General features: G+C 46.4%; 1 protein-coding gene across 2 annotated transcripts in view; it reads right to left on the minus strand.

The window, feature by feature from the left end:
• Positions 1-12,340, minus strand: part of FABP6 (fatty acid binding protein 6) — a 37,904-nt gene that overhangs the window by 2,714 nt on the left and 22,850 nt on the right. For both annotated transcript variants that reach the window (XM_045503007.1, XM_045503015.1), the window contains exons 2-3: positions 1,611-1,689; positions 231-406 (exon numbers count right to left, since the gene is read on the minus strand). In XM_045503007.1, the coding sequence (XP_045358963.1) occupies positions 231-406; positions 1,611-1,689 (255 nt within the window). The remainder of the gene's footprint in view (positions 1-230; positions 407-1,610; positions 1,690-12,340) is intronic.

Raw genomic sequence — 12,340 nt, forward strand, 5'->3', positions numbered from 1 at the left:
GCTTGGCACATGTTAACAGTTTTTAACAATTTCGTTACAGTGTCTGTTATGGGGGTAGCATTAAAAACCAGGAGTGGTTAAGTTGCCAAGTAACACAAGTGCTTAGGGGCTGGAGGCTAGACTTGAGAACAGAGCCTCAGCTTGGGGTATAGCCCCAGGGGACACGCTTGAGACCAAGAAGTTAGCCAGAGGCTTGGGGAAGGAGGAAATGGCGGCCAGTGGCCTCTCACCTTGAACTTCTTGCCCCCCACAGTCTCCATGTCACATTCTTTGCCGATGGTGAACTTGTTGGTCATGGAGTGGCCGCTCGGGTAGTGCTGGGACCAGATGAAATTCTGCCCATCCTGCTGCACCTCCGTGACAATCTTGAAGTTTCGGCCCTTTTCGATAACATCGCTGGGGAGCCCTGGCCCAGGGACAAGTAGAGCAGCTGTGTAAGAGCTGCTTACAGCTTGTGGCTTTGAGAGAGGGCTTTCCTCCCTAGTGGCAGGCTAGCGCAATGGTTAAGAACACAGATCCTAGTTCTACCATGAACCATGAGCTTGGATGAGTCAGTCACTACCTCTCTGAGCCTCAGTGTTTCCATCGACAAAGTGGGGATAATAAGGCCCATTTCACAGGGCTGTTGCAAGGTTGAAATCAAAGTGATAGAGTCTTGTACAACTTCTGGCATGTAATTGACAATAAATAACAGCTGCTCTTCTGATAGTACCATAGCATACACAGACTGCCAAGCTCACAAAGTCCTTGAACGAATGGGACCACCAACACCATCTCCTAAGGCTCTTACTTCACAGATTAGACGATGAAGACCTGGACCAGGAAAGGGGCTTCTCAGCATCTCAGTGGAGGCTAGCAGCAGAACCAGGTCTAGCATTCAGACTGGCTCCCTTCCATTCCACGTGAGACTGTTGTAGGGGAAGCCAGGCACCGATCCTTCAGGGCCACTCGCAATAATTGACCCAGAAGGACTCTTGTCTCCCCTGTGCCCTGCTCTCAGGGCCTCTCTGGCCACTGGAAGGTAGGGCAGAGATCCCCCGGGGCTGTCTCTTGACTTGTGACAATGGCGCTGCCTCAGACTTAGATAGTGCACCAAGACTTCTGCAGGATTGTCAGGACTGCTGTCCTGTGGGTTCCTCACACCCAGTGCCACAAATGGAGTGGTGAGAGGAGTGGCATCTTTGATCTCTTCCCGTAGTTCCTAGCACAGGAAGAGAGGCCCGTGTTTGTTGAATGGCCAAGTGAATGCATGGCTTTTCAAGCCTGGTCTCTATACTGACCTTTTGGTTACCTCTCCCCAGGCAGGATGTGGTGGCCCCCCTCATCATCTCATCATAGGGCCCTGGGTTCTAATGATCTCTGTCCCTAATTTACAATGTGACTTTGAGGCACCCCATCAGTAGCATCAGGCTGGCCCTTGCATATAGCAGGTGTTCAGTATACATTTGAATGAATGAATAAACCAATCAGGTCGCCACCTCACTAACTACTGGCTATGTGACCTTCGGCTAGTCACTCCACTCCTCTGGGCCTCAAAGAGTTTGGGTTCCTGGCCCCAAGCTGGCTGTGACAGACCAGCCCTTGGAAGGGGTACTCATGCAGTCACTCACCAAGACGCTTCATGAACTCGTCATAATTCTTCTCACTCTCGATCTCGTACTTGCCGCTGAAGGCCATTCTGCTGGAGAGCTGGAGGGCAGACGGCAGGGGGATGAGGGAGAATGGTTGTGGTGCTGAGGGGCCTGGTGCCCCAGCTTATAAACTCTTCCACATGCTGGGGCTCGGCCCCTAAGTCACCCCACCTCTCCCTCCAGCCCCTGAAGAGGAAGCACTTGCCACTTTACAATGTGGGCAGGACCTAAGAGGAGCAGAGCCCTGAGGTTAGTCACCCTGGGGAAGAGCTGGCTGTAAGCCCACTGCCGCTCCCAGCAAGGACGAGGGCAATGCCGTGGCCTTTGAGGCCTCATCCGCCACTGCCATCCCACCCTCAAAACTTCCTCCTTGTTCTGCCCTCCAGCCACACTCTCGTCACCCCTTATTTACTCGTTCACCCTCTCATCCATCGACCAAAGTGCACCAAGCACCTCCTGCATGCGGGGCTAGCACTGAGGAAACACAGATCCATGAGACATATACCCTTTCCCAAAGAGCTCCGTGTCTAGTCCTGAGACGAAACACCTGCCTGCAGAGAACCCTCAGCAGGCAGCATGTTAGTCCTGAGACAGATGCAGATGTGTGGCCTGGGGCTGCAGGAAGGAGTGAGCTCTGCAGCTGGGGTCTGGTGCATGTTTGTGTAGATGGCAATGCTGGTCCAGAAGGAACAATAGGATTTGGATGTTTATTTTCTTTTTCTCTTTTATTTATTTTTTTTAATGTTTATTTTTGAGAGAGAGAGAAACAGAGTGCGAGCGGGGGAGGGGCAGAGAGAGAATGGGAGACACAGAATCCGAGGCCGGCTCCAGGGAGCGCTCAGCACAGAACCCAATGCGGGGCTCAAACTCACAAACTGTGAAATCAAGACCTGAGCTGAAGTCCAACTAATGCTTAACTGCTTAACTGACTGAGCCACCCAGGCACCCCATGGATTTAGATATTTAAAGAAACAGGAGGGCTGGAGAACACAGGGCGATGCTATTCTAGGATGAGCAGAAGCCTTCAGCTCTTCTCTGTTTCCTCTCTCATCCTTGCTTTCTTTCTTACTGACCCTAAGTATAGCACATAAATAATAGCCATGATCACCATGTAAATACAAGATTCCATTCTGTTTTTCTTTGCTCAGCATTAGTTTGTAAACACAGTCCCATGTTTCTATAAAGCTGCCTTTTTTTTTTTTTTTTTAAGTTTATTTACTTTGAGAGAGAATGAGCAGAGGAGGAGCAGAGAGAGAGGGAGAGAGAGGATCTGAAGCAGGTTCTGTGCTAACAGCAGAGAGCCTGACATGGGATGTAACCCACGAACAGTGAGATCATGACCTGAGCCAAAGTCAGACACTTAACCAACTGAGCCACCCAGGCACCCCCCCTTCATATGATTTTTTTAAAAAGCATCTCCTTAAACAGAAGCCCCAGGATGGGATTCCAAAATTATGGGATCTGGAAAATTCTTATAACTCTTAACATGTTTTGCCAAGTTGGGACTGTATTGGTTTGACATCCAGCTTGTCTGGGTACTGAATTTCTTGGGATGCAGAGTTTAGACCATCTTTGGCACTTTCCCCAAACATACCATCCCCCAACATCTCAAACTATGTCATCTTGATAATCTATTTCTTTTCTTTTTAATAAACTTTATGGTGTAAAGGGCTTTTAATTTTCTGATTATAAAAGTAGTTGATGTTCACAGTAGAAAAACTGGGAAGAACAAAGGACAAATAAACTAAAAACTACCTAAATCCCACCAAAGGGCCTTATTTTTCAATTGTAAAATTAATACATACTCATTGTTTAGAGAGACAAACACTCAGGGGCACCTGTGTGGCTCAGTTGGTTAAATGTCTGATTCTTGATTTCAGCTCAGGTCATGACCTCACCGTTGGTGAGATTGAGCCCTGTGTCAGGCTACACGCTTAAGATTCTCTCTCTCTCTCCTTCTCTCTCTGCCCCTCCCCCACTTGTGGTCTCTCTCTCTCTCTCTCTCCCTCTCTCCCTCTCCTTTAAGAATAAATAAACGGGGCGCCTGGGTGGCGCAGTCGGTTAGGCGTCCGACTTCAGCCAGGTCACGATCTCGCGGTCCGTGAGTTCGAGCCCCGCGTCAGGCTCTGGGCTGATGGCTCAGAGCCTGGAGCCTGTTTCCGATTCTGTGTCTCCCTCTCTCTCTGCCCCTCCCCTGTTCATGCTCTGTCTCTCTCTGTCCCAAAAATAAATAAACGTTGAAAAAAAAAATTTAAAAAAAAAAAAAAAAAGAATAAATAAACATTTAAAAAAGACACTCAGAAACTTTGTAAAGTAAAAGTGAAAGTCCCACATCCCACTATATCTAATTTTCAAGAATCAGTTGCTGTTAAGTTCAGAATATATAGCCTTCTAGACATTTCCCACATGCATACAAATATATTTTCTTTTTAACAAAAATGAAATCCCATGATACTGTTTTACCTTGATTTTTTTCCATGGACATTAATGGATCTTATTTCTTCATGGAAACTGAAAAATATCCTATTCATTTTTTTAAAAGTGTTTTATGTTTATTTATTTTTTGAGAGACAGAAAGAGACCAAGCTGCGGAGGGGCAAGGAGAGAGGGAGAGAGAAATCCCAAGTAGGCTATGTGCTGTCAGCACAGATCCTGATGCAGGGCTCGAAACTCACGAACTGTGAGATCATGACCTGAGCCAAAACCAAGAGTCGGATGCTTAACCGACTGAGCCACCCAGGTGCGCCCCCGTTCATTATTAAGTGACATTCCAAATGGATAAATCAACTAAGAGTACATTATGTCACCTGGTCTAGGCATGGGAAAACATGGAGCAATTGCCATCTCCCATAAACCTTGGAGGAAAATAATTTCACCGCAGTAACTGGCATGTAAGTTAGGTAGAAGGTGACAGCTGACAGGCAAGCTAGGGAGGCTTAGGGGATGGTGTATAGTCTCCTGGATTCCTCTGAGGTCTCTAGTCTTGGAGGAAGTGTGTACTTTGCAGAGTTCCACCTTCGTGCCTTGGCCTGCCTGGACTGACTGCTCACCTTTCATCTGTCTTTCCAAATTCTAACTGTCCTTCCAACTCTGCTTCCTCTAGGGATCCTTCCCTGATTCCTCCAACCTATAGAATGTCTCTTGCAGGAATCCCCATAGTGTGTACCATCTGCTTGTAATGGCTCACGGGGAGACCTGGACTTTACAGTCATATGCATTAGTCTTCATGTATTAGCTCAGAGACTTAGACACACTGCTTTCATTCACTCAATAGACATTAGCTGAGCACCTAGTGTGTACTAGACTCTGGAACTGCTGAGTATCTGCCCTCAAGTCTCATGGGGGACTCAGGCTAGAAAACAGGGAGTTACAACCCAGTGTGATAAATGAGATAAAGGCCATAACATGGGGATATTGTAGAAAATAGAGATGTGAGCCTGACCACCTCCTAAGGATCAGGGAAAGCTGATCTGAGAAGAATTGACCAATAAGCCAAAACCTCAACTTACTCCTTATTAAATGGGGATTTAAAAAAAGCCATCTTCCAGAGTTTTTTTTTGTTTTTTTTTTTTTTAATTTTTTTTTTCAACGTTTATTTATTTTTGGGACAGAGAGAGACAGAGCATGAATGGGGGAGGGGCAGAGAGAGAGAGGGAGACACAGAATCGGAAACAGGCTCCAGGCTCTGAGCCATCAGCCCAGAGCCCGACGCGGGGCTCGAACCCACGGACCGCGAGATCGTGACCTGGCTGAAGTCGGACGCTTAACCGACTGCGCCACCCAGGCGCCCCAAGAGTTTTAATGAAATTAAATGAGTACATAAATAAGGTGCTTAGCACAGGATCTAGTGTTTCATAAGTGCTCGTTGAATGACACTGTTATGCCCACTCATTGGCAATTTGTCCAGCCTTTTGAATTTGCTTGTTGTTTTGAATTAATATTTATTTATTGTAGCATTAATTTAATTCTTCACAAAGCATGTCTTTTATGGCCCAATTAGATTGTAATCCCTTCAAGTATAGAAGCTGCATTTCATACTTCCTTGTGAATGTGTACGTGAGAGACACTGGAATACCACTGATTTCATTTTATTTGTTCAGATCGGTCTGCAATAGGCTGTGAGGTTGTGTTCTGTACAGTGTGGTCCTCATCATACACTGCTAAGGGTGTGGGAGAAGAAGACTTGTGAAAAATAGAAATTCCTGGGCTCTCCGGTGTCTGGGTGGCTCAGTCAGTTAAAATGTACGACTCTTGACTTTGGCTCAGGTCATGATCTTAGAGTTCATGAGATTAGTACCACATTGGGCTCTGTACTGACAGTGCAGAACCTGCTTGGGATTCTCTCTCTGCCTCTCTCTCTCTGCCCCACCCCTGCTTGTTTCTCTCTCTCGCGCGCGCGCTCTCTCGCTCTTTCCCTCAAAATAAATAAATAAACTTTTTTTTTTTAAGAAATTCCTGGGCTCTGACCCCCAGAAGTTCTGACTTCGTAGGTCTGGGTGGGGCCCTGGAATCTGTATTTGACACACCCCCAGTGGTTGTGCTGCACAGTTACCCTGAGGAGCTCCAGGCCAGGGGATGTGGGCAGGATGGACCAGACAGCCTCTCCAGGGCCCTCCAGCTTCCTCTCCCATTGACTTCCTTATGCATGGTCAAAACTGTTTTCTCCTAAATAGCATCAAGGGCAGGACGGTCGAGGCGGGGGCGGGTGGGGGGGGTGGGGAGAACAACACTGGCACCCGGATGCCTGACTCAGCTGTGCTCCTCCTCTCCCCTTCACTGGAGTTTATGTGTGCGTCTGACCCTCCACCCCTTCTCCACCTGTACCCTGCCTCTTTTCCTCTTCAGCTGGGGTTCACGTATTTGTTCAGACACTCACTGAGAACTTTCCAAAAGGGGTAAATGAACTCAAACTGCCTCCGTATCTCAGTGAGTTTGTATGGGGCAATTGAACTAACAGAGAGAGACTCTACCCCAATGGAGATCAAGTAGGGCTCCAAGGCCAATCCCCTGGGCCACTCCAACTTCCCACCTGCACTCTGGCTCCTACCTCAAATCAGCCACCATTATTCTGAGAGTAGCTAGCCTAGGGAGTGGGAAATGCAGATGCTTTAGTCCATGGTTGGAGCAGTAGCCTTCCTCCTAACCCCCCCACCTCAGAACCTTCCAGTGCCTTGCATGGAATAAGTGACTGATCAGGGTTACACATTCCTTAATCAAACCTCCTTCCTCTTCTTTCCTCAACCAAAAACCTGAAGTGCTTCTTGGGGTTCATCCTAGAGTGTCAAGGCTAAATGGGATCTCTGAGGGCAATTTATTCCATGATGATTCTCCCAGCTCTCCTCTCAGAACTCAGCATTCCCTTGGAGCTTCCAGTCAGTACTTTGTTTACCCACAGTTGGAAGCAGAAGAGATGGAGACTCTGAGGCCAGAAGGCCTGGGTCTGAATCCCAGATCTGCCATTCACCGGCTGTGTGACCTTGGGCAAGTCATGTATCTTCCTGTATTTTTGTTTTCCCATGAGTTAATTAAATAAGTTAATCTCTGGAAAGCATTTTCTGCAGAGCCTGGCACAGACTACAGACATACTTCGTTTTGTTGCACATTGCTTTATTGTATTTTGCAGATACTGCATTTTTTACAAATTGAAGGTCAGGGCAACCCCAAGTCAAGCAAGTCTACCGGCCCCATTTTTCCAACAGCACTTGCTCACTTTGGGTCTCTGTGTCACATTTTGGTAACTCTAGCAATGTTTCAAACTTCTTCATTACCATTATATTTCTGATGGTGAGCTGTGATCAGTAATTATGACTGGAAGCCCAGACGATGGTTAGAATTTTTAGCAATAAAACGTTTTATCATTAGGGTATGTACATTGTTGTTTTTTTTTTTTTTTCAGACATAGTGCTGTTGCACACTTAATAGACTAGAGCACGGTGTAAATATAACTTCTATATGTGCTAGGAAACCAAAAACTTAGTTTGACTCACTTTGTTTTGATATTCGCTTTATTGCAGTAGTCTGGGACTGAACCCACAACATCTCTAAGAGTTGCCTGTAGGTAAGAGTGTTATGTAAATGTTGCTGTAGCAGGCTACCTGTGTAGCTTCATGCTGCTGTGCCTGGCCACCAGCTTTGCAGTAACAATCAACTCCTTTGCTAAGTGTCAGAAGCCCCAGGGTCCCGTCCTCATTCTTGTCTATTCTCTGAGCACTCACTTCCCTGATGAGCTTGCCCAGTCCAAGTCTTTAAGTGTCATCTATATGCTGATGACTCCAGCTGTTCTCTCCGTCTCAGACCTCCTCTATGGACTTATGTCCAACTGACTACCACCTCATGTCTTATGCCATCTCAAATTTAACATGGTTAAAACCCCCTGTTCTTCAACCCTCAACAAAGCAACCTCCTCCCCTGAACTTCTCCATCTCAGTTGATAAGAAACCCACCAGGAGCCAACATCTATCCTGAACCTGTGATGTCCTAAATGTTTTACATGAATTATCTGCTCAATTCTCTCAACCAATCGGTTAGGTAGTATCCTCATAATATCCTCACCATGTAGATGAGGAAACTGAGCCTCAGAAATGTCACACTCAGGTGGTAATTAGAGACCATAGCCTGGCTTCAGGTCCTGCCCTCATGTCGTCGTCGTCTTCTTCGTCATCTTCGTCTTTGTCTTTGTCTTCGTCTTCTTTTCTCCTGCCCTCATGTCCTCTAAATACAGCAATTGGTTTGGATGCAGCCTCCAGAACCAACTAATTCTTGTGTCGAGTGTTTGACACATGGCATCTGGAACTTCCAAGAGAGCTGTTATTATCCCTATTTACAGAAAAGAAAGTCTAAACCCTGAAAGGTTAGATGACTTGTCCAAGGTCACACAGCTTGTTGCTGATGACACTTGGATTTGAACTCAGTTCTCTCTGACCTGAAGTGGTACTTAACACCACTATGGATCCTGCCAGATCCCTGATGAAAAGCAGAATATCAGTCTCTGGTTCTAATGTCAGAATTATGACCCATGCATTCATCAATTAATTCATTCAATATACATTTACTGAGCACCAGTCTATGTGTTAAGGAGCAGAGATGCACAGCAAGAGAAAACAGTCCCCACCCCAATAAGTGAAGCTCGGCTTCATAGCTCATTCCCCTTTGCCCCATGCACCCCCCTAATTTTAGCCTCACTTCCTTTCCTATCCAGCCCATTGATGCATCACTTTCTCTGCCAGGACCCTCAGTGTTCATTGGTTGGCTTCCCAGGCCCCATCCTTGGACCAAAAAACCCCTGTATTTTCACCTCCCATCTCCAGGATTGCTGATTACAATCAGAAGAAAAGGTACAGTGCAGGGAAGGGAGAGTGACACCACTACAAGTTCATGGTCCTCCCTCAGCCGGGTATTGAACACTCACTAGTCTTTCCCCTCATCACTGGGTGGTTATCAACTCTTATCAAGTCTCCTACATCATCCCCACCACCCAAGTCCACCTCAGTCCCAGCCATCACTTTAATGACCGTATACTAATCCACATTATGGATATATCACAACTTAGTCAACCAGTCCTTATTGTTGGACAATTAGGTTAGGTAAGAAAAAGTACATACATGAATAAGAAACACCACAATGTGGAGAACACAAAAACAAAAGCATTATTCAAGACCATGAATTAACATGAAGAGTATTATTTGAGGCAAATGGGATGGGGCTAAAGTTCTGGTAGATGTTCATGGGTCATAAACCAGTACAGGACAGTGACCTCAGAGATGGTCCCTGGAGATTAGATGGGAAGTCCTAGACAACCTTTGGTCTTCAGGACAGCCTCTTCACTGGAGACAGTATTCACCAAACAGGGCAAACCCTTGTTTTCTGTCTCTGCTCTGTGTCTCTTACTGTTCCACTCAATTTTGAGCTGATGGAATATCTGACTGTTGTAGACACAGTCCTTGATGTTGCAAATAAAGAAACCTACTTGAACTAGACTAGGCCAAAAGAAGGGACCTATTAGGTTAAACCATACCCAATTGCTAATATTTGATCTTCTTGACCTTTAAAAACAACAGTTTTTTGTGTGTGTGGTTCAACCTAATATAAGGATGTGGGGCCAACTTGGAGAACCCACAGGGTAGAAATGGAGTTGGACACCATGAGGAACTGAAAGCGTCAGAACCAGTCTCTCCATTATCATATGCAGCTTCTTTCCCTGTGTCTACTTGATTCTCCCCTCTTGTCCTTTCTCTGCCCTGCCAGTGCTCACAGAGAAAAGGGCTTTCAGAGCAACCAACAGAAGCTAACTCAGGAGAGACATTGTGATTGGTGTATCGTGAGTCAGGTGTCTGCCCATGGTCTGATCATCTGTGGTCACAGAGGCAACGGTCTTTACTGCAAGCAATGGAAACAGATATGAGTAGAAATGAAATTTATTGAAGGGATATGGATTAGGTCACAGAATTTTCAGGCTTGGTAAACAAGTGGGGACAGAAGAGGATAAACAGCTAGAAGAACCACAGCCTCAAATACATCACAGAAGTGGTTTTGTTGGGATCTTGCTCCCTGTACCACCAAAAGATGGACTGGACAGTTTGCACCCCTATCAACTGTGATACAGCTCACTGGCATTGCAGCCACCATTCCCTTGGGCAGTGGGTATGCCCCCCGCCAAGCCTTCCCCTACCCCCCCCAGAATGGATTCTCTTGTCCCTGCTTCTTTGCATCACAAGTTGCAGAGGAAATGTACCTGTGGGAATGTCTGATTGGTTGAGCTCAAGTCAGGAACAGGTACCTCATTGCCACTGGTGATAAGACCATGGGGTATCTGGCCTTTGCAGCTTTGTACTGGGAAGTGGCCTTGACCCCATCTTCCACCAGAACCCATGCAGTGGGGAGTTCTGTAAACATAGAGGAGGGTTCAGACACTCCATCCCACCAAAGGGACAACTTCTCAGGTGGAGAGTGACAGTTTTTGAAAAAAGGACTGTGGAATGGGCAGTTGCCTAGATAGTGTCCACAACAGTGACCTCTCCCCCAAGGTCCTGCCTAGCTCATGTGCTGTGCCCTCCATGAAGCTTTTCTCTCCTCCCAGTCCAGTTCACCTAGGTCTCACTCTCTTCCACTTAAAACCTGCAGAGGAGGGCACGGGATTAAATTATTACCCTTGCTTTTCTGTCTGAGATTGAAACAGCTGGAGGGCAAGAAGTCTGCCTTATGCTTTTCTGTGACCTGTACAGCAGCTGACTCAGGGCAGACGTGTAGTAGGGACTTTACAAGTACTTGTTAATTGACTCAGGCATTCATCAGGACTCTTCCTGATGTAGGTAACAGACACTGATTCTTGGGGCACCTGGCTGGCTCAGTTGGTAGAGGACACAATTCTTGATCTCAGGGTTGTGAGTTCTAGCCCCATGTTGGGTGTAGAGATTGCTTAAAAATAAAATCTGTAAAAAAAAAAAAAAAAATGCTGATTCTTAGTGATAAACAAACAAAAAAGTAACTTCTTGGGAGAGTGTGGGGTAGCTCATAGAAAGGATGGAAAAGCTAAACCACCAGCCCTCAAGATCACACTTAACACCAGGGAGCAAGAAGGAAAGACCAGTGAACCACCTTCAACCATCATCCATCCTTACAGCACACCACTCAAGACTCAAATTCCGAGCTTGGCCAACTATTGGCTGCGTCACCTGGGCAGGTCACTTAATTTCTGCACTTGGGTTTCCACAGTGGCAGAATGGGGCCAACAATTAAACCCACTTCATAGGGCCACGGGAGGATTGGATGACTCCATACATACAGGCACTCAGAAAGCAGACCAGCACCTGCTCTTACAGAGAAAGGGGAATGCATGTTCTTACAAGAACTACAAGTCCTCTCCATGATTCCTTAGGACTGAAGAAGAAGATTGTTCACTCCCACATCTACCAGTTTGATCCTGACTGGGGCTGTAGCCAGGAAGGAGGAGGAAAAAGCGTAGGAGGTAGATCCAACAACATCCAAACAACCTCACCTCCACACTTACCGCCAAAGCACCCCATGACCCTCTAAAAGTATTGCCTCGGGCCAAAGTCAGGTGCCAAAAGGTCTTCATCCAGTTCCCTATGCAATTATTCATCTTCCCCTCTCCTGCCTCTGGCTAACTGTGATTAATTCTTGTGGTGGTCACAGGAATCACTCCTAATGAATTTCTAATGAACTCATTTGGTGTTAATGCGGTGTGTAATTCCACAGGACACTCATTATAATTTAGCCTTATTAAGTCTCTAGTTACTGGGAACTACTATTCCTCTAAGCTCATAAGTAGGAGAAAAGTAATTATCCGGAGCAGGCAGTTAAATTCGGGGATGGATTGGACATTCAGAGAAGGGCGAGAAGTGGCTACTCATTTTTTTTTTTTTTTTTCTCCTTGGGGTGTACTTCTCTGCAGAGAGGAACCAGCTGTGCTGGTCTTTGAGCTGAGGCAAGAGTGCCCTCCCTGATTTTATATCCCATAATTTTCAGAGCTGTGCAGGCTGCAGTCTGCTTAGTGGGATTTTTAAGGCCCACCCAAAGGTGGCCCTGCAGCCAAATTGTCCACTCGCCTATTGCTTAGGTCCAAATTTGCACCACAGGGATGGATTCCTTTGTCTTGGAGGCACTGTTGCACCTTGGAAGGTGACCTGTGCCACACCTCAGAGTTTACAGTGTGGTTACTGATAAGCTATCTTATCTGATCATCATAGCAT

Source organism: Leopardus geoffroyi, chromosome A1 (genome assembly GCF_018350155.1).
Source record: "Leopardus geoffroyi isolate Oge1 chromosome A1, O.geoffroyi_Oge1_pat1.0, whole genome shotgun sequence".
Taxonomy (NCBI): domain Eukaryota; kingdom Metazoa; phylum Chordata; class Mammalia; order Carnivora; family Felidae; genus Leopardus; species Leopardus geoffroyi.